The following is a 23,814-nucleotide window of genomic DNA, read 5'->3' as shown; positions in this document are numbered from 1 at the left end:
CTTGTGTGCCCAGAATGGCCAGAGGTCGACCATTCTTCTCCGACTTCTGATATCAACAATAAGCATTCTAGAGATGGTTGCGTGGGAACATCTCAGTAGATCAACAGTTTCTAAAATGTTCAGACTAGCCTGCCCGGCACTAATGACCATGCCAAATTCAAAGTCACGTAAATCACTTTTCTGACACATTCTGATGCTTAGTTTGAACTTCAGCAGGTCATCTTGACCGTGTCTGCATGCTTAAATGGATGACTGAGTTGCTGCCATGTGATTGGCTAATTACACATTTGTGTTGATAAGCAGTTGAATTGGGAAACTTAAGAAGGGGCTGGCAAGTGTGTATTGCAATAGCATAGAGCTGGGCCTGCACAGAGGTAACCACTGAGGGGAGCCAAAAACCTTCTGTATAGGATTTGTAAGTATTGTCTGCATGCTTCTGTGGCTGCAGTGTTCTAGTAAAACAAAGGGTACTAAATATGCGTTCCAGTCTATTTCTAGTTCTAATTAATATTCATGTTCACAAAAGGTAGAAATATAACTTACTCTCAGGAAGCGCTCCCTCATGTTAGTGAAATTAACTCCCAGAGGGTTAGTAACCCTGTTACTACTGCTACCCTATTTTCAAGAAGGTCAAAATGCAATATTATAATGCAATTAAGAATATTCTATAAGTAATTCAACTTTTTCAGCAGGTTTAATTTTACTGTTAATTTTGTTTTTACCTTAAATTGTCTGTACAATAGTCCAGCCTTCTCATTCAGTTTCACATTTTTTCACACAAACAAGGGAGAGAAAAATTAAATACATAGCAACAAAGTTCTTTTGAGATTTCACACGTAATCAGGTTAAACTGGGATTTGTAAAGAGGTGAACCCATGTCCACTGTGTATGGGGGTCACACAGAATAATCATTCTTGTAATCAGCTTTTCTAAATGTATTTTTAACATGTTGCACTGCAAAGTAAAATAAGTACGCAAATTTTATTTGTGTACTTATCTTTTAAATTTTAAAAGGAAGGAACCTTTTTTGAGTTTTTAGTGGAAAATAACTGACTACATTACTCCCATTAATTGTTAATAGTATATTTACATGTAATCTTTTCTTCATAAAACACATTCATGCTTATCTCTGTGTGTTTCCTTGTTTTTAATTCACTTAATAATTAGATAAGTTGCATATTTTAAATACTACTTAGTTTAAGTAGCAAAACTTTGTGTAATAATCCATTTAATATGCTAGGGGGAAAGTGCCGTGATTGACCGAGGAGAGAATCAAAAAACTGTTCCTAAAAATAAAAATGTAGCAATAGCAGATTCATCCTGAATATGGGGCTTTTATTCCAGTTTGATTTTATGAAAAGCTCACAATGAAACTCTGGAAGGTCTAAATCATTTCCGTCCATCTATATTGTTTACAGCTCCTCTCTCATTGGATCAGTATAAAGATTCTATTATTAAAGCTTATGGGTTAAAGCCATGGGCTACCACTAGATTACTTACATGTATGCCTACTTGATAATTTAATAGAGAGACCAAATAATTTTTTCTGCTCTTCCAAAAAAAATGTCGTTTCAAATAGTCATCTGTCTTATAAAAACAAAGGAAAAAACACTTCAAGACACAGAATCAGTTGCTCCATGACAAGCCACGAAGGAAATATTAAACTATATTTATTGACATGTTTAAATCCAGCTATTTACAAGTTATAATAATGAGCAAGAAAAATATTCCACACTAGCACAGTTCAAGAACCCAACACTTTTTGTACACACTGGCGCTTCAAGAGCCAGTTATGTATGTTGCTCACTTGTACATGAAATAGCAATAGCCCTGTCTCAGGTGTATTTTGGCACAGTGATAAATCAACAGATTTGAGCTGATTTTTTTTTCCATTTATTTTCCACAAGTTACATACAGATTACTTTACATTACTGCTGACATTACCCAAACCATAAATTAAAAGAAAAATGATGTTGTCATTTTAAAGAGACTGACTTTTGCATTCTGCTCCAAGATAGTGGTATATTTAAGAGAGAGGAACTTACACATATTCAACATTAAGGATGCATGTACGCGTTTTAAGCATTACTGAAATAATACTAAAATTATTGGTTAAAATAATCATATAATACCTGGTAGCAGAACAGCAAGGATTATGCTACCTTTGTTGGTAATCTGACTGCCAGATTGTATAAAACAGTAAAATAAATCTACATTTTACTGTAAATCATTGCAGGACTACTATGGATTTTAAAAGTAAAAGCTTCCTTCAAAAGTAAAATGCCAATCAAATGAAACTGTTACATTTGATCAAGGGAACAGAATGGGAAGTCTGAAAAATGAAGAGTTTCAAGAGGTGGGAAACATGCCAGGTTATATGCAGTTTCAAAGGGCCTAAAACCTCCACTGGAGCATCAAACTATATGAGTGTTCAAAGGAGAGTTTGATAACATAAATACAAGGAATGGGAAAATAGAATCAGCACTTCAAATATCTCAGAACATCAAGGAACTCCAACAGAAGTCTCCGATTATGGGCTTCATTTTGGTTACTTAGATTTAATAGGTTTGATGATGTCAGACAAACATTGACATGTTAGTGACCGGACTACAAAACAGATCAATGAAAAGACTTCAGACCTCATTCTGTTGAGTGAGGTCTTCTGACACACTGTTGAACTCAGTGGCCCGAGTGCTCATCCCCAGATACTGCTTCAGGAACTCACTGAAACGTTTTTGGTTGTTCCACTTGCGGGCTGACTTCCGAATACCAACAAAGCCCCCATACCTCTTCTGGTAGGATCTTCCTGGAGACATGAGTCTCCTGTGGCCGTGCCTCCCTTTTACAAAGCCACCAAACCTTTTGGAGATTAGCGCTGCATCTCCCTGCCCTGCTGCCACATCAGGGTCTCCTCCTTCCTGACCTTCCTCCTCCTCTGCATACTCATCCTCCAGGGACATCGCATTCTGGGAATTATAGGCAGTGTTGAGGTGATTTCCCTTCCCACCCAGATCCCTCTCCTCTGCATCAAGTCCATGGGTCACATGATCAACCCTCTGTAGTGCAATAGGAAGAAACAAATGTCCATTCATCTGCTCGTCCTCCCCAGGAAACAGAGCCTCCACCTCCTCCTGAGATCGTTTCCACACTGAACCACTTGGGGACAAGATTGGTGACAGCAGTGCTTCACGACAGAGGTCCCATGAGGAGGATGGGGAAACGCTGCTTTCGCACTCAATGAAACACACCTGACAAAGACAAAGACAGGAGATAATCTTATTTCCCAGCTCCCAACAGAGGAGATCTTTGTAACAGACAAAAGTTTGCACATAAGGTAATCTCTCAGATAAAAACACCAAAATAAATAATGCTGCTGCATTTAAAAAAAATGATAAATAGAAGCATGCACATCACTAAATTCGTATTTGTTTTGATGGTAATGTAATATCAACCAAAGATGAATTACAGTGAAGACTGAAGGCATTCTCACAGTATTCTTGGCTGACAGTCACACACTTACATCATTTTACCAGTTTCCACTTGATATCTGAGTTTACTGATGCTGATTCCCAGACATACAACTGACAACACAGCTGAAGTCCACAAAATGAAAGGACAAGGTTTATGACCAGATCTGTTTATTTTTGGCAGAGCTGTTTATATCATCTCTTAACAAATATTAAAATGAATCATAGTCATTGGTTTGCGCCATACAAAACCATACACCTACTCATGCTGACACGCTAATGACACTGACTAACATAGACTATTTGATTACTAAATTGATACATTTTGGATGAAGCTGTGTCTCTCCCATTATGGCTCCTGAGAAATCCATGACACACAAAATTAGGAAATATAACTATTACATACAACTGAGAAACTGGAAAATGCAATCATTGTTAGATGATTGGGTAATCTGAGTCCTGAACACGTCTATGCATTAAAAGCGTAGACATTTACACATGTGCTGCAGTATTAAAGCACCTGATCTGCTAGGGCTGCTTGAGTGGAAAGTCCTTAACTTGAAAAATGCCAAAATCAATAAGACAAAAGGACATTGATTAGATTTCTGCCCTTGTTATCACCTCTTTCTTCCACTTCAGCTGTTCAGTGGGCATTTGTGATATGTCTACATGTCTGCCTGCCTGCCTGCCTGCCTGCCTGCCTGCCTGCCTGCCTGCCTGGGTGTCTGTCTCTCAAAGAACACTGACATACACTAATTTCGAAGATACTACATGTCAACTACTACATGTCAAGCACTAATGCTAACCTCAGCCCAAACCCTAAGCCTTAAATCACATCTTCACCGTTAAATAGGGAACCTGTTTTTCATCACCGAAGATGACATGTGTTGATGCAGTATGGATGCGGATCCATTCTGTAACTGGTATGGTGGTTTGTGTTACTGGACTGCATCTGTCAAAATAAGATTGAGGATTCGAACATGTAATGCATGAAATACTGAGGTGCTTGGAGGGCTGCAAGATTTCCAAGTGAAATTGAAAGAAATTGAACATTTAAATTAGCAAAGGAGTAAAAGGTGGTCAGCATAGCTTTAAATAACAATTTGTCTTTAAGCACTAGGCTCACTTGAGGTCCCTTTAAATACCACACCTGAGCTAAGTACCTAACACTAACAGTTTAAAAGGTTATGTTTTAAGCCATGTGGACTTGAATGTCTTCTAGTGTGCTCCCTGCCAAAATTGACTTAGAAGCAGACATGCCATTAAGTAGAGAAAAACAACCACCAGGCATAAACACGAAGAGAAACATACATCTATCCCCAGGAATCAATTAGCCACAACAAATTAAAACTCAAATGCCAAAAGGGTAGTTTGTTGAGTCAGTCAGTGAGGGAGCTGTTGAGAGGATGAGATAAATACAGGGAGGTGGAGTGAGGAGTTTCCACTTTATATTCACTAAATGAAAATAATACAAGTGAAGAGATTTATTTAGCGCTATATGTTAGCTGATTTATTAATGTGAGAGAAGACCAGTTTTGCCTTCATGACATATCTGCTGTGCATTATTATGTTATTAATATTTCATAGCTGATGTGTAGCAAAACTGAGCTTCATAGTAGTTTCATAATAAGATATTGTTGAAAAATTATTATGCATAATACCATCAACTACTGATTATATGGTTGATGGCAAATAATTAATAATTATTGATGTGAAAGTGAAGAATAGCAGCTACCTTTTAACTGCTCCCAGTTGACTCTTCTGTTGCCTTCACCTTTGTGACTATGGGTCACTCTCATAACCACAAGCGTGTGTGTGTGTTGATGTGTGTTGATGTGTGTTGAGCCCTTACCATGGTGTTAAAACTGAGCTGTTTGGGCAGGATGTTGTTGCAAGACAAGCAGTCAGCCTGGCAGTCACTCTGTCCAGGATCACAGAGACAGAGCAGAAGCAGAGCCACCACAGTCTTCATGGTCCCACCTTCTGTTGCACAACAGGACAGAGGAAAGGCAAGTGTTCAGTCCAACACTTTGATACTGAACTAACTACATCTCGGGTAACTTACATTCTGTAGTGTTTGGTGAGTGTGTAATTTTCAAACACTATCTGTCTTTGCAGAATAGCAGAGTAATATACTTCTATGTAATATAATATCAAATTGCTATGAAAAGTAGTTTCAGCTAAATGTGCAGTGATTAAGTCCGTATCTTCTGATATGTCATGGTTTGCCTTATTTTCTTGACACCAATAATAATTTCTGCGAGCCAAATAAAAATTGAAGAAAGGGACAAGGAAACAAATCCCTGCTGAAATCATAACTGTATGTCTATCAACGAAGTTTTGTTTATTTGTGGTGTCCTGCTACATTACCTATCAGGGTATCCAAAATCAAGCATGCAGTGTAGTCTTTAAAAAGCACTTTGTGCTTGTTAAGCCCACAATGTCATTTTCAATTAGCAGCATATTGTGTAGGCAGTATGAACACATGTTTTAAGCTAATGTGACAAGCTTGTTACAGAGTCCTTACTGTAACAGTTAGGGAGCAACATTGTCATAAATTTGGACTCGTGTTTCTGGCCACGAGGCAAATGTAATTGTAATATTCTGTCTCATTTAGCTCTGTTTTTTGTTTCAATAGTAGTTTTTTTTTTCTTACAAAGTCCTTGGGGAAATATAGCTCTGAAATTTCCCTCTAACTTCAGGTGCTAACTGTGTCTCTCTGACGCAGATATTGTACAAAGTATCCAACACATTTTTACAGGGTTTTCTATGGAAATATCTGCTATAGTTGATAATAGTATAATAAGAGAAGTTAGCATGAGACAAAGCTGTTTATTACTGTCATATTTATCAATTAGATTGAGTTTTAGGTTGGGTTTTTTTTACTTTCAAATATATTTTTGATGAGACCTTGGACTGAGCTTGCCAAGCTCATTATTCTAAATTCAGCTAAATACATTGACAAAAACCTCAGTAGGCAGTTGATGAGGGATGAGGGAGCACTGACTGCATCCCTCAGTCAATCTGCCTTCACCTCTGCCCATCCCCGAAAAAGTACAGGAGAAGTGGTTTTGTTTAGTTGAACAAGTTAGCCTGCCTCACTGACTCACTGACTCTTTAAGTTAGGATGTGTAGTTCCCATCATAGCTCTAAAATACCAGTCAATATAAAGCAATAGAGCTGAAGTAGCAGACAGATTTATGCACCTTTTCTTGCAGTCCCACACATTTCACTTGGTCTGTTCTATATTACAATCTGTGTTCTTTCTAATAGTGACACTTCTTTCTATGTATTATATCAATAATAATGTTGGTATTTCTTCTCAGTTTGGCATTATGGTAATGACAGTATTGATTTTTGAGCTGGAACTGATCATATTTGGATGAGAGGATAGTTATCTCCTGTAAGGACTGAAAGGTGCATTCACAGACTGCATGGATGCATTACATTTGACAATTAGTTTTAAAATAAACATTCAAGAATGTTCTGCATGTTCTCCCTGTGTTTGCGTGGGTTCACCCCAGGCACTCCAGTTAGTTAGCAGTTAGTGGGGTTGGGTTAATTGGAAATAGGGGTGAATGTGAGCACAATTACTTGTCTTTGTCTATGTGTTAGCCCTGCGACAGACTGGCGACCTGTCCAGGGTGTACCCTGCCTCTCGCCCTAAGCCAGCTGGGATAGGCTCCAGCACCCCCGGGACCCCGAAAAAGGATAAGCGAATGGATGGCTGTTTTAAACTTTTACTAGCTTCTCATCAATGTGTGATTTGCACTAAATACTGTGTAGGGCAGACAAGAGTTTAAGAGGAAAAACAGCACATCCACATGGAAAAAAAAGAAATACTGAATGAGTGTAAGCGATAAATGAAACAGCATACAGACAGGGACAAAAACAAAATAAAACAGTTTGACCTTATTTTGGTAGGAAGAGTCTGGCAAGTCTGACGTCAGAAACACAATTACGGTTTTCGTCTCATTAAACAAACTCGTTAACTCCTTTAATTGATGCCTCAATAATGCCTCCGGCAACAAACTGAGTCATTGTTTCTTGATGACAAACAAATTTGAACTCATATGCACAAAACAGTGGAACACACACACTTACACGGCACACAAGCATATGTCCACACTGTATCTGTACTTCAATACATTAAAACAGACAGTACTAAAATGCAACTTTAACGGCTGGTTTAAATTATCTATTAAAACAGCTTAAAAAATTTTTAGAACTAATTTGTCTTCAGTGAAAAACTTTTTTAATATCTTAGAAATCTGGAATTTATTCAGGGTAATTAAAAAACGATAGAAATGTAATTGCAGTACAGTTCAGTCCAGTCTCTGACAACTCATGAAAAACAATAGCTCTGCAAAATTAATCAGCCTTCTCGTGTGCAAACAATAAAAGTGTGTGTCAAGTCTTTAATCTGATGGGAAAGAGGGTGGGTTTGCCAGTGAAGGACAAAAGAACATCACAGCTGTTTTAGGCAGGAATGTAAGACAGATGGCACTGGATTTAGACAAACAGCTTGTGCGCATTCATGTGGCCACAATACATCTCGTTCTCCATCCTCCTGTCATTGAATCTGTCCCTGCTTGTTTTCCAAGAGCAAGAGGATAATGTGCAAAGATGGCCACATTTCTCTACTGAGATGTGGTCAGAAGAGGAAAACACAGGTGAGCCACATATCCTTAATTTAGCAGTGAGTGAAGATAATTAAAGACGTACTCTTTGTTAGATAAACTGGTTTTATCTAATTACTTGGTTTTATCTCAGTTATCTCATTTATTCAGCCATTTGCATGGCAGCAACTCAGTGCATTTAGGCATGTAGACATGATCGGTGCAACCCGTTGAAGTTCAAACTGATCATCAGAAAGGGAAAGTAAAGTGATCTTGAACGTGGCATGGTTGTTGGTTTATTTCCCAAGTGTTTGATCTACTGACATTTGACACAGCTATCTCTGGGGTTTACAGAGAATGGTCAGGAAAGAAAACCTATCCAGTGAGCAGCGGTTCTCTGGACAAAAAGGCTTTGTTGATGCCAGAGGCCAGTGCAAGAACATCTCAGAGTGTGTCCAACTTGAAGCAGATGAGCTACAGCAGAAGACCACACAGAACTGGCATCCTATCATATAGGAACAAGAAACTGTGGCTGCAAGTGACATGACCTCACCAAATCTGTACAATAGAAAATTCTTAAAAGGTTCTGATGAGTCTCGATTTCTGTTGTGGTATTCAGATGGCAGGGTCATAGTTTTGTATAAACAACATGAAGGTATGGATACATCCTGCCAACTGCTGGCGGTGGTGTAACGGTGTGGCGGATATGTTCTTACCTCAAACAGGTAAAAAGCTTTCTTCATCTTTCAACATCTAGCCTCTGTTTTAGGAATACAAATGCATGTCCCTCTGTATGCTGGATTTTAAATTATGTTTTATTTGCTTGTAAAATGGTTGCATTCAGACAAATCCATCTTCTCTACCACACAGATTAATGTTACGAGATGGAATAATTTAAATAAGAAAACAGTGAGCTTTTACCTTTAAACAAATCACATCTGGTTAAATCATGTTCATCAGGGTGAAATCATGCTGCTGCTTTTTGAGCTGAGCCTTTACTATCTCAGTTTTAATATTTTAGTATACTATACCGCTATACTACTACTAAAGTAGTTATGCTTGCACCAAATGACTGCATTGCTTTTCAAGCCAATTTTCCATGTTTTAATTAAGGATTAATATTACTGTAATTTTATTTTATTTATGAATCACAACTTTCTGATTTTGTTAAATTGAAAGTCAGAGGGTGAGCTTCCAGCCGTCCATGCCTCAGTCTATTTTATTCCACCTTACCGTATTCTAGGTTGGGCAATGGTGGTAACAGGCTAAGTAAATATCCTTCAACCAGAAGGACCTAGAAACCATTTTCCAGGTCCTTCTGGATGATTCTCACACATTCAGTCTAGATTAGATACATAATCCCTCCAGTGAGTTTTTGGCCTGCCCCGGTGCCTCTTCTGGGCTCTAGATAGACAAGATTTTTTTCAGTTTGACGTGCCTGGAAAACTTCCAAAGGCATTCAAAAGGCATTCTGATGAGAAGCCTGAATCAGATCAATTGGATCCTTAGCAGCAGCTTTACTTTAGGCTCTAGATGTCTCAGCTCCTCACCATACTGTATCTCTCAGGCTGAGTCAAGTCACACTAAAGGAAACTCCTTTTGCCCATTTAAATCTGCCACTTCATTCGTTTGGTCACTTCTTAGAGCCTATGACCACAGTTGAGGGTTTAAACATAGATCGATCAATTTAATGTTTTTATCACAATTTCCAGTTACTGGTAGAATATTTCACTTTAGACTGACTGACCAACAGAACAGTCGCAGAGTTATACATCTATACATTACTACTTCAACTAAGTCAAATGTTTTGGAAAGGTCTAAAAGCTTTTTGTTCAGATGATTCCCTCTTTCACAAGTTTCAGACAAAATAAGGCAACTGGCTAACCCTGTCAGAATAATATGATAAGTATTCTTAATTTTGTAAAAATTCAAATATGCTTGGGCAGCTGTCATTGGAGATGTAACGAGCAACCAGTGCTACACTTTAGGGAACAGATGACTATCCTATCTGGGCTAACTCTCTCACTGGCAAAGAACTAAGGCCCGATTTGCTATCCAGAATATACCAGAAGAGAACGAATACAGCCTGATAGCACTCACTGAGGATATTGGAGTACAGATATGTGTGCAAACAGAGGAGCCCTGAAGGTAGTGTTTATCTATATTTGACGTCTTTTCTAAATTGTTCAAAGCTCTGTAAAAATGAAGCACAGTGTGGATTTATTCTCAAGTCTGCCATGTTCTCTTGAGTGCCTGTAAGACTCAATTATTCTGCTTTTAATTAACTGATTAACCACTAAATAAACCAGTTAATTAAGTCATTACTGTGTGGCACTGTGCTGAGGCGCTACTGATGGATGTCTGCAGTCAAAATGAATAAGTCCAGCCCCCCGATGAAAGGAAATGCATTTCTCATTAGTGTCCAAACCAGTTATTTCTCACTGATTCTCAAATTGTGGGTCATAAAGTCAATGAAGGTTGGGGTGTGGCGAGCTAGGAGTAATATGAAGTGAAGCTAAAACATTTTTAAGAGGAAATAAACACTGAATGGTTGTTTCAGCAACCTCTATGTGATTAAAAATGTAATGGTATGCATTTTCTTTCATTTTCTATAATAAAAAAATATATTTTGACACAGGAACATAAGTTTGTACTTTGAAAATATGTGTGTACATTTATTTAACTCTATAATCTTCAGAATCTTCTAAATTACATCAAGGAAACTAGAAATAAGTGCTGTTAAGGTTAAAGAAGGTTAAAGAAAGGCTTATATTCCAGTCTAATTTCTGGTCTTGTCATCCAGCCACATACACCTCACTATAAGGACAGCCCTCAGAAATTCTCAAACTATCTCACATCGTATTATCGACTGTTTCCACCAGTGTTTCTCCCCATTATTGCCATTTTCTCATCAAGAATAGGAAATAAAAACTAAATTACTCCCAGCCTGAAGTACGGCTTAAAGCCGGATTATTTACGCGTGGCTGATCGGGGAGCAATGTGCATCCGTCTTGGAGTGCATCTTTTTTTAAAAGCAAAGCTGCAGATTATCGGGTAACTTATGTAAAGACCACAGTATTGCCAAATTTGCGTCAGTGCACCACGTCAGGGTCTCCGCTCGGCTGTAACTTTCCTCACTTTTTGTTTCCTCTGTGATGCCAGACACACTGTAGATGTGCATATGCACAAATGGCATTACAAGGCTGTGTGAGTTTAACTGTTGTCTGCCAAATGATGATGCAATGCTGATGATATGATTGCAATGACTCTGTTGTGTGGTAATGACTGGCTCTGAGTCTCTACTACAGACAATGCTCACTTTATGAACTGATGTGACAACCGCCACTTGATTTTAAACGTGAAAATTTGACTTGAGGAAGATGATGGACCATAAGTATAAAGGGGCAGCAAAATTGTATGAGTATAAAACAGATTACTATCCTCAGTGCATAGAGAGTTCGTGCAAATCCAAGTGTCACAAGCTACCTCTCTAATATAATTTTCTTAGCCTGCCTTGAATTTCCCCGTCTTATCTTTCTTTAACTTACTCTGCTACTTCACCGGCTGCTTTTATTGTAAGAAAAAAAAAAGGAAAAAAAAGCGCACAGGCGCAAAACAAAGTGGTAGTGAATAGTTTCATCATGTTTTATTATTTCATTCTACATATGTACATTTATTATATTTATGTTTATAAACAGTGTTGGTCAAGTTACTTGAAAAAAGTAATCAGTAACTAATTACTGATTACTTCCTCCAAAAAGTAATCCTGTTACTTTACTGATTACTTATTTTCAAAAGTAATTAATTACTTAGTTACTTAGTTACTTTTTAAAAACACGATTTACAACCTGAATAGGTGATAAAGCGATAGATCTTTCAGCCCAATTCTACTTTTTCTACATAATCCATCATACAAAATGTAATCAAATGGAAAAGTCCCTTTTTAAAACTTGTTTTATTAGTTTTAATCTTTTAACTTTATGCATCAAGCAAAAAATTAATTATATGCACCATTCTCTGACTGGAAGAAATTTGTTTAATATTTAAACCTATTTTCTGCACATTCCAGCACATAAAATATTGTTTTTGTGTGCGTTTACACTCACTCTTTCAAATAGATGCAAGTAAAACACAGCAGAAAATAAATAAAATCAAAGACTAGCGGTCCTTTTGCTCTATTTTCACCTGTAAAGCAGGAGTCGGGTAGGCGGAGGTTTACCCTGGTGCAGGTGTGCCGCAGCGGTCAGTGGAAGAATCCGCGAGTTTCTCTTTGAATTTCCCATTACGTTGTAGCGCACTCGGTGCTTGCTTGGAAGTTTAGGGGGGTTTTTTCGCTGTAAAAAGAAGTTTTCTTCCCACGCACAACGGACACTAATGTTTTTGTCACTTTTTATGGAATCAAACTCAAAGTAAGGTCAGTACTTCCACGCTTTAAACGCCGCACGCTCATACTCTCTCCTGCACTCGATATATTATCCATTGTTGATCTGCACACAGCTGTTTTCACGAACGTCGCACTCGCTTACGTCACTGTTATGAGACATTCTCGCAAAAAAATCACAGTTTTAGTAACGCAGTAACGCAGCGTTCCTACGGGAAAGTAACGGTAATCTAATTGCCGTTTTTGCAATAGTAATCCCTTACTTTACTCGTTACTTGAAAAAAGTAATCTGATTACAGTAACGCGTTACTGCCCATCTCTGTTTATAAATATATGAATCTTAGGCATGTAGACATAGTGAAAATAACCTGATGAATTTTAAGCTCTTGTTAAGAATGAGGAAAAAGGATTATTCTGTATGTGCTGAACTTAGAACTGCTGATCTACTGAGAAAATGGTGTGAAAAGGCAAAACTGTCCAGTGAGCAGCAATTCTCTGGGTGAAATTGCATTGATGATGTCAGAGGAGAATGGCCAGACTGCTTTGAGCTGAGATGAAGGCAATACAAACTCAAATAACTTGCCATTACAACCAAGCACAAGAGCAAAAGAGCATCTCTAAGCCCACAACACATCAAGCTTTGAAGCTGAGAGCAACAGAAGACCACAGCAGGTACCATTACTGTCAGCTGAGAAGAGGCAACTGAGGCTACAGTTCATACAGGCAAAGCTGGAGAACAGAAGACTGGAAGAATGTTAGCTGGGCTGATAAATCTCAAACTCTGCTGCAACATTTGGATTGTACGGTCAGAATTTGGAGTAAGCGTGGAACCATCCTGCCTTGTATCAGGTTCATCCCTTTACAGCCACAGTGTACCCATCTTCTGATGGCTGCTTCCAGCAGGATAACGTGCCATGTCACGAGGCTTAATTCATGGATGGATGGCTTATCACATCATCGATGTGAAGCTGACGAATCTACAGCAACTGTGTGACACTATTATGTCAATATAGACCAAAATCTCAGAGGAATGTTGAATTTCTCCTAAGGGACAATAAAGTATATTTTAAAAATAGTAACTGGTGTAATATGTCACGTAAAATTTTAATGCAACGCGTGCTTAAAGCATTTTTTTTTACACTCTTCTGAATCCTTAGTTATGTACAGATTATTTTATGGGCTAATTCAGCTCAGACAACTTCTTCATAAGGAGTAAAATCCTTCCAACTCTTGCAGGAGTGAGGACGAGCAATTTTAAAGAAATATTAAATAACTGGAGTGAAATCACGATGTTGGTTTTATAAGCTGATGAGTCGATTTGACAGGTAATTAAATGTTATTTAGTCTTCTGCCTGCAGCCAGAGTACATTTTCTGTCAGAAAAGAGACTGTGAGTGACAACCTGTCCCAGGCCCACTCAAAATACATTGTGCTCTTTGTTGTAATATTGATGTCTAACTGGCAAAATGGCAGTGTGGTCATTGACGTGACACGTTTCAGGAGAGCAAATAAATCTTGGACATCAATACATGATTCTTCCTTATGCCTACGAGCACTCTTATACTCCCCTGTTATCAACTCTTCTTTTCTTTTAAGACGCCGTTTCAGTGTCTTTTGTTCTTTTCACACTTTATGCTGCTATTTTTTTTCACTTGCACTGTTTTGTTTCCCACCAAAACAAGATAACATTTCTACTACAACCTCTACTTTTTCTGCATGTATGTCTCAGTATCAATGTTCCAAAAGCTATAACTCATCTGTGTGAAAAACAAGGTTTAACACTAAGTTATTTCTTTAAACTTTCTCTTTCGTGGTCAGAGGTCATGTCAGTTGCACCATTACTCATATAGTTTTGTGATTGATGCATCTGTGATTCGATAAATCTCAGATTTGAGGAAACATTTAGAAAAAGACCTCAAGTTTTGTTTTATTTGGTTTCTGGGGGGGAGGGGGTCATGTTCCCTGTCAGTCAGACTGAGTGTGACGTAGCAGCTAAAGCCATTAACAGCAGACACGCTAAGCTAAATCAATTTCCTTTCTCAATGCATCTAATCACCTGAAGTCAATTGACGTTGTAGAGGTGACTGACACATACTTACACAGAGGTCACACCAGACTGGTTTCCCAATGGTTTTTCTTGTTATTATTGCACTTTTTTCAAGTTATTACAGAGATTCACTGACAGATGACTGAAATGAACAGGTCAAGTTGTGGCTCAGACTGCACGCCCTATCACCAAATTTCCTCAGTAAATTACTAACTCCTGATTTGGAACATGGATATGCCAGACATAATTTCCCTTGAACTTAATTTACACTTTGATCTGTAAAGTCAAAGCTGTAGATCAAGTTCCTTCAAAACCAGATTTTTTCCCTCTTTCACTGCCTACCGATTTACTACAGCATGATGTCTTTCACAGTAATTTGTAGTAGTAGTTTGAAAAGTTTTAAAAATCTAAATGTTAAAATGATTTGTTAATAAGTTTAACAAATGTTTATCATTTGTTAATAATAAAAAAAATTACTGTATAGTGTTTACCTGTTCATTTATTCATTTTTAATCTTTTCTTGTTCTATATTATTATGACTATGTTAATTTAATTACAAGATTAATTAAAATCTGACAGATTCAAAAGGTATAACAGGCTGCAGGAGGTGATTGAGGTGGATATGAGACATACAAAGCACTCAGCTTTCTTGTAAAAAAACATTTTTCACATCCTGCCTCCCATCACTGGCTAGTATTAGGCAACAAATATAAAAATAAATAATTTTGCCTGAGGCTTGTACGTCATGCATAATAGCATAGAAACGTATCATGTTTCAAATCTTCCCCATATCAAAATGTAGCAGCAACAGATGTAGCAGGAACTACAAGTAAATATTGCAATGCAAGATTGAATAGTAAATATATTAACAATTATTTGTTGCTTGCCAAATGCACTAATGATCAAAGCTTTGTCGTTGCCGTAATAGATATAAAAAAAAATCTAATTGCATTTATGTCTTTCTGCTCTTGCAATTTAGTTTGAGGAAGCATGCAATTTCAAGGGAGTAGGCTCATCATTTGCCACTAAGAAGGTCACATCCAGGTCTTTTAATATATCCACGTGTTAAGACAGAGGGAAAGTATGGAGACTGTATCTAGACAGCAATAATCATGACTTCTAGTTTTTTTCTTGAGTAGATATCGAAGAAATTAAGTAACCTTAAGTAGGGTTTTCTTCCTCAACAGACTGTATCTGACATGAATCATTTCTATTTGGTGTTGAAACAGAGGGGAAAAGTGGAACACAGCAAGACGATAAGGAGAGGGGTCTGTGAAAGGATAGATAAGCATAAAAGGATGGCTGGAGATCCTGCTGTGTTAGGAACATTGCATCTTTGGATTAAGTCCACACGTTCACAGGCAGTTCAATGCTGCTGTCAGAGATGTGTACCCCGCCACTATGCCGTGTGACCTGTGATCCAGCAATCATTTCCTCATTCCATTTTCCCCTTCTACCCTAAATGAGAATGTTTTGTGAGTGTTAACGACGTGTATCCATATAGAATAGAATAGAATAGAATAGAATAGAATAGAATAGAATAGAATAGAAAAGAAAAGAATTAGAAAATAACATGTACAACAAAATTGTAGGTTCTTCACACAAACTGTGCTGGAATAAAATATATATATCTCACTATATAAAATAATGATATTGTGGAATGTATTTAGTGATAGGAAGAGAACTGTGGATTAGAAGGGATTTACAAGCCAGGAGAAGCATTATATTTGATGCATTTGGCTGAAGGCGTGAGTTGAAAATATTTCCAATAGGGATAAGAAATGTAAGAAATTTTCTTGTCTGAATAAAAACTGAGAAATTAAACTTGCAAGACAAGCTATGTCATGAACAAAAAAGCTCAGAGCTCCGTGAGTGAGCCTTCTTTTGTCTCTTTGGATTGATTCTACAATGTTTAAGATAGCTGTCTTAGATATTTCAAACATTTTGTTTGCAATTACAGTTTGTTTTGAAATCCCATCTCTCTCACTATCTCTCATTGTCACTTTGGCAGTGTTTGTCAGGTTGTCTGCAGGTACACAATGAAATCGCCCACAAAATGAAAGGATGTTCATCACTACAAGATTATGTGTTTCACAATGGTACAACTGAGCTACAATATAAACCTCATTTTGCATACATCAGTATCTCTGAATACAAAAGCGTGTTTACCTAAAACCACCCACACCAAATCCTCAACTTCTTTTCAAAGTATTCCTCAAAATGTAAGCATTACATTTTTATAGTGTTATTTAGTGTTCATGCAGCCTCACCAAAGACATTCCTTATCTGGTTTTATTCAGTCAACGCAAAAAACCTGCAACGAGACAGCTATAGGAACATCTTCTACCCTGATCTGTTGTACCCACAGGAAATTTTGCTGTGAAGTGTAAGAAAGCAGACGCTTCTTTATTATTATTTTTATTCTTTTTAATAGCACTGTCTGTAAACATATTCCTGAAGATGAATATAAACTGACACAAGACCAAGGATTAACAGTTGTTAAAAAGGTCTTTAAACAAAAGTTTACTACAGAAAATTCAATCATCAGTGTTGCCTTTGTTTAAACAATTTCTTTGAAGGTCAAAGGAAAAGTGTGCCCCAGGCTAAATATAACCTTAGGCTAATTATTAATATGAAAAAAGATATATTCAAATTTGTTATTGACTTTATAAAGATTTTTTTTAAGAGATTGAATAAATGCAGCTCTTAGTAATCAGTTTATTAAATGCCTAAAGGCACAGGAAGAATAATATTAATAAACTATGTAAGAAGGAGGCTGCTGCTATTTTAGTACTACTAATGCAAATAAATGACAGAAAAATAAGATTCATGTTTAAAATTGATTGATTAATAATTAGTTACAATGATTAATAGTAAATTAATTATTACATTTGTTAGTTAGACAACATGATTCATTAATTAAAGAAAATTAAAAACTATAATGGATGATGTATGTGTCATCAAATTGTCATTTGATAAATCTGATAAAAGATCCAACCATTTTAATCAATCCTATTAGCTTGATTCATTACTCCAGCTCTTGAACGGGGTAATAAAGAGCATTGAAGTCTGGAGCAAAACGATGGGCCAGATGTGTCCAGGTGCCTTAGATGTCAATAAAATCTATTTATATTACTTAATTGAACCTTTTAGTCTCTATATTTTATAAAGGGAGCTGAACAGCTGGTTCTGAATGACAACAACAAAACAAGCTTGAGACTTATTCACAGTTGTTGTCAGTAAAACCCTTGATTTCTGAGCCGCTACCTTTTAAAGTAGCAATGTTCATTCCAAATTACACCAGTGACTCAAAATAAGCTGAGAGCAGTCTATAAGTACTACATGAGAGCTCATACTGGTTAATGTTCATGTAATTGTTTTGGTCATAATTAACCCAAAGTATTTTTACTTTAATGAAGAATGTGGCAGAAGCTGTCATTAAAAACAACATAACCTTCAGGCAACTGCGTCAAAAAAAATCGAAAAATATTCCTCTGATGAAGGGAGTTCTGCAAAATCTTACCCTCATTAGGCAACATGAGCTCATCCAAATTACCTTTCATTACTTCAGATGAACCCAAACAACATATCCCTGCAAAGAGTCCCCTTTCATTCCTGGATCCTATCAGCTGTGAATCAGAGCTTGATGATTAATGACAAATCATGACCAGCAATTTATGACCTTTCTATCTGCTACCTGCCAATGTGCTTACAAATTAAAATGCATGTGTACTCCTCAGATGCAGCCTCTTCACGTCATGCTCTGTGTTCTGTACATAACTTTCTGCTTTTTAATCAACACTAATAGCTAACTTCTTAATCATACATATTAAGGAACATTGAGGTCTGTAGCTGCTCTTTAAGAGCAGATGCATTGACTCTATTGAACACAAAGTGTTTAACCTGAGGTACTGTGTTAACTCACACTGTCACTTACAGTTTGAGATATTTTTTATATTTTTTTTTTCAGTGAGATTAAGCTCAAATGTCAGAAGGTAACGACCCAGAAGTAATTATTACTCAGTAATTATTAAAGTAATTATCCTGGGAGACTCCAGCAGGTGTGGGTGACAGAGTAGCAATGAAGACACGTACTGACTGGGATAATAAAGCTTTACTCTTAAAAAGGACTCACTGGTTTCTTCTTTCTCCTGTTTATCTTGTATTTTCTGCTAAATTTAGATTTCATTGTTATCTTTTGGGCTGTCTAAACAGGGCTTGCAATGCAACATCACTCACCCTTAAAGGAACTAAGACGAGTCAAATGAATGTAAATGTATAGTTTCTATGGGGTTTCTTCAACAATACACACAACAAACGGTTAGTGCATGACAATACTGAGAAAACTACAAAGGAAAAAATTCTTTATATAAAGGTCAGAGGTCAAGCAGTTTCTTTTCCTCCTGTACTACTCCCTCCTGCTCGCCAAGGATTCCTTACCTGTTCTGGGGCTGCCAATAGGAGGTCCCTTGGGTGAATGCAGTTTGTCAGCGTATGATTCCTTTCTTCTGTCTCAGTGTGGTGTTTCTGGCTACGTGGAGGCTGGAGGCAGCTGCTCTTATAGGGACCCACCCCTCCACTTCAACCTCCTCCTTCTGCTGTCTCTCTTTCTCTCTCACTCTCTTTCTTTCAAAAATCCCTCTTTCATTACTTAGAGAGAGAGAGGGATGGACAAGGGAGGAGGAGGCAGAAGATGGGGGAGCAAGGAGGAGTCAGGAGGTAGAAGCAGGGCTGCAAGGAGAAGACGAAGATAGACGAGAGATGGTAGATTAAAAAAAAACAAATGGACAACGTGTGTGGAAAGATGGAGAGGCAAATAAAGCTGAGAAGAAGGGAGAAAGACGTAAAGAGGAAGGACGGAAGACATATGTCTGCTGTGTTGTCATTTTCAGAAAATTGACGTCAATACATTTAAATACTAATAAAACAGAAAATACTAATACATTTAACTCAAAGATTAAAAAGATATAATATTCTTCTTTCAAAAGGTATTCTACAGTTATTTGATACTATAATTACAACTACTACTGCTTCATTAAAAAAATACATAAATAAAAAGTTAATTTCAAAAGTTTAATTGCTGGATGCTTGAGGCATCTTGTGTGACAGAGGGCTCATCCTTGGTATATGTAAACGTGACCCTTCCCATGCCTGCATCACACTTCTGCAAGATGAATTCCATAAATGGTGACTTCAGATAAAAAATCTTTTTTACATACTCTATGTATATTTAGCTCTTAAACAAATGAAATAATGTGGACACAGCCCCCAAGTCTCTTATTCTGATGTCTTTGCACATACGTATTCAGCTGGTTCAGATTATTTTAGTCATTTTGTGTTTCTTTTAGGACACAGATGCCGATCACACTGTGCAACAGGTTGCACTTCATCCTCCGATATAGTTGTTACTATTAACTGATTCTCGTATTAAACATAGTCACAGTTTCAAATAACATATGTAAAAGTAATCTCTGTGAACCAACAGCTCAGGCTGCTTTAAACACTGTGTTTCAAACGTTTTTTTCTCCATAGACTTGGATCTATCTGATATTAATTAACCAATTAGATCTATTTTAACCCAGCTACAACAGCTGCAGGGATCAGAGGTCTCATTTTCTGACTAACAAGCTATCTCATTTCAATGCTGCAAAGATCACAGTAGGTTCCTAACACACTGCTTGACAGACGAATGAATGAGTCTAATCAGCGTCATCACCCTAAATTTATATTGCTGTTTGCTACCGCTGAGTAACCTAAAGTGAACACCACAGTCCAGGATAGTGCATCACTGTTCTCTCCCAGATCCATCTTAACCTCTGTCCATATCCCACAATATTCCTGGTGTTTATTTTAATACATGGTAAAAATATATAGCACTATAATTACTTTGGCTTAAATATAATATTTAAGCCAAAGACAAAAATCTGTAACATGTTACTATTTCTGTAACATAAAATACAAAGAAAGTAATTCACAGGGAAATAGTGATCCAAACAGTCTTGCTTAATATTTCATTTGAGCTGTTTGTTGTTTATTATCATTATATGAATGAACTCCACCACCTAAGTACTCTTATTTTCTTATAAAAAGAGATAAAACGTCATATTTAATGTGCAGAGTTGCTTTGAGGAGAGGTTGGAGGACATGTGACTGTCACTCCTCCACTATGTTGTGGGAGTGACAGTCAGATGTCCTCCAACCTCTCTTCAGGCAGTGGCAGGACTGCATTACTGTCACTCTGCTGAAAAAAAGAAAAAAATATTCTGGGCTGAAAACAAAAGAATCACGACAAGCGTGTATTTGAGAGCTACTTATTATGTGTCTGTCCGGCCTTCATTATGGGGAGGATGTGTCCTGTTTCTCTCTGATTAGGGCTGCTCTGCTTTGGCCATGCGTTCGCCTGTCGATGGAGGATGGAACACAATGAAACACAGTATCGCAATAAAGAAATAAACAAGTGAGGAAACAAGATACTGTTAGGGTTACTGTTCTGAAAGGACCAATCAAATGCAGGACACGGAAAGAGGCAGGTTGCAGTACCGAAGCTGTGCTTTACCTTTAAGCTAATATGAAATCAAAATCTTACATTAGCATAGGGAGTGAGGATGTACATTAACACAGGAAGCCAAATTAGAGGAAATTAGAAATGTCAATTTAAGACCTAAAAAAATGTAGTAAAAAGCACTTTGAGAAAATTGCTATATGAGTTCAGATCTAATTACCAAAGCACATTTTACTTTAGGCTGGGCCTATCTTGTGACTGATAGGCTGCTACAGTATGGGCTGTCCCTAACATTTTAGCGAGTTGGCGCTCTAAGAATCCTGAATATTAACCCACTGAGGGTATTGTGTGTCGCCCCTCAAAGAGACCAGCAGCAGCTAATTTGTGAAAAACCTGAGCCGGTTGTGTGTTGTGCGGTAGAGGTTAATGATTATTTTCAACATACTCATCATTTTAGTAAAGATGTAGGTAATTGTACTTACAGCTGTAAAGTGAATTAGCATTGTCCAGTGTACTGCTGGGCCAAGCCCAGGGCTGGACATGCTGATCATCAAGTATAACTTTACAGGTGAAAAACGTTTCGTTTTCAACCATATTTTTCAGGGAAAAGCAATTTTTTTAAGTAGTTTTATCAGAATGGACTGGACCATCTACATTACGTGCAGAAATTAAAATGTGGCTCTCTGTCATCATCCCTGGGTTTTGTACCCAGGACTTTTTATGGGTTCATGATTCCTATTTGATTTTGATTTGTATTTTTGTATTTGTATATAAGTTTTGTTCCTTGTTTCTCTTGTAATAACTTGTAATGAATAACTGGATGAGGCAGTCGTCCCTTGAAGAACTTTAGACGACACACAGACGCACACAAATATACTGTGGACGTTTGAGTTTCTTCGCCCTGATAGGGATTTTCCTATAAGATTGTGGTTGTGTGTGAACCAAAAGCCTGTGAAATACTTATATACCTTAACACAGCCCTAGTGTTCCCTCTAATGTGAGGTGGTTCATGGACCTTTTCTTCCTTTGAGACACTACCACACAGCCTCTTCTTTTCTCAGTACTCGAAGTCTTGTGTTCTTAATTTATCAAATTCTGTACCTGTGATGAAGCTGCTTTTCTATCTCTGAGAGAACAAAGCTTGACGTATTGATCTTCCAGTAGTGTGTTACTTTTGCACTGCCTGATCGTGCTTTGGATGCAACTGATCCAGTTTCTGCAAAGCATTTTAGTGTGCCATGCGCTGCCCTGTAGGAAACCTTTAATCTAGCCAATATTTGATGCTGAGAAAGCATCTCCTTACTTACAATAAAACTTTTACTTCTTTCACTTTCTCTGATGCCTGGTTTCCCAATATCACAGTGTTACTTAGTCAGCAATGTTCTGCTGGAAACCTCAGGTACAGAAATAATTTTAAGTAATAATAATAATTCTTTAAGTAAACACACCCTTAAAGCCTACAACAATACAGGAGATAAAACCAATTAAAACTGCCAAAAATCTTACAGAGTCCCAATAGTAAATAGAGCTTTTGGATAAATAAAAAAGGGCCTTTCTCAAAATGTAGGCTATCAAGAACATGTAGTGCTGTGGCTTTCACTGTCATGATACATTGTAGATTTTCATGGATTCCACGCTGGACATGCTTCCACGGCACACTTAATTCTGCCAGATGCTTGGAAAAACATCTATGTGGCTTCCAAGACATTTCTTCTGGTTCAACCTCTTTTATTGTCCTCCAAACTACATTTGCTTTTCACAATCTCTTTTCACTTGTGGTTAAAAAAGCATATTAGTCTACCACCAAATATAATGTGTATGCCAGTGTTGCCCTAAATTAACAATCTAGGTAGTTTAAAAACTCATTTTTCATGCTTCTGTAATGGTTGCTCTACCAGCATGAACACGCTCTTTAATCAAAATGGTATTTTTAAATCTAAAATAAAATTATTGTTGTTATTCATGAATTTTGAATAAAAAAAAATCAGAAATAATAGTGCTGCACATTTGTATTTTTTAATTAAAATTACCATAATTTATTTGAATTCTTGTTTAAAAAACAATGTTTTTTGAATGATGTGTTTGAATTATTTCTTACATTTCAGACAAGTCCAGTGTGCTGGCTTAAATTTGGATATAATTTTTTTATTATTATTATAATGTTTTTCAAATAATTTTAAATTATAAACAAGATTTTGATAGATTCCAAAATATTTGTGTTTTTTTTGTTTTTATAACAGGCAATCTAACAAATGTGGACAGGTAAATGTCTTCTATGCTAATGGTCCTAGCCTAAGGGAAGCTTTCCTTGATTGGCTGGAAATCACATTATGTTGTGGGACTGAACCAAGCAGATGTAAAGTGTCACGAGTAGGAAGTAAAGCAATATCAAAACAAGAAATTTGTACAATAAAGGAATGCATGGAATACATTCATTAATATCATGCAAAATATAAAATATTTAACCAAAAAGCAAATGATAATAATAAATATGCCAAACATAAAATACAGTATAACTGCTTCCACTGGATGACAATTACAAATGCAAAACCAGCATCGGGAAAAAGAAAAGCTGCATGCTTCAAATATTTCGAGTTTAAAAAATACGCAATTTACCAGAAACCAACAAAAAGCAGACAGCAGCCATCAAAAATACACTCTTTATGATCAGCATGATTACAGGAAGAACAGAACAGAACTGGTATCACACCCCTGCTGATTCAATTACACTGACTCTCTGAACTGCAACAAATTAACTTTAAATTATCATTAACATTTAAGGCTCTTCTTTGTGCTACA

At 37.0% G+C, this 23,814-nt stretch overlaps 1 protein-coding gene across 1 annotated transcript; it reads right to left on the bottom strand.

The window, feature by feature from the left end:
* Positions 1-1,914: 1,914 nt before the first annotated feature.
* On the bottom strand, positions 1,915-19,048 carry pnoca (prepronociceptin a). Its single transcript, XM_085280222.1, has 3 exons — positions 18,954-19,048; positions 5,320-5,450; positions 1,915-3,248 (listed from the first exon to the last, which is right to left on the bottom strand). The coding sequence occupies exons 2-3, from the start codon at positions 5,437-5,439 to the stop codon at positions 2,634-2,636; spliced, it is 735 nt and encodes a 244-aa protein (XP_085136348.1). The 5' UTR covers positions 5,440-5,450; positions 18,954-19,048; the 3' UTR covers positions 1,915-2,633.
* Positions 19,049-23,814: the final 4,766 nt, after the last annotated feature.

This window comes from Mchenga conophoros, linkage group LG1, assembly GCF_057382185.1.
Source record: "Mchenga conophoros isolate Kocher_MC1m ecotype Shallow Benthic linkage group LG1, M_conophoros_male_GT1.1, whole genome shotgun sequence".
NCBI classification, from domain to species: domain Eukaryota; kingdom Metazoa; phylum Chordata; class Actinopteri; order Cichliformes; family Cichlidae; genus Mchenga; species Mchenga conophoros.
The sequence above is the reverse complement of the archived record's forward strand: the minus strand, read 5'-3'. Positions and strand labels throughout refer to the sequence as shown.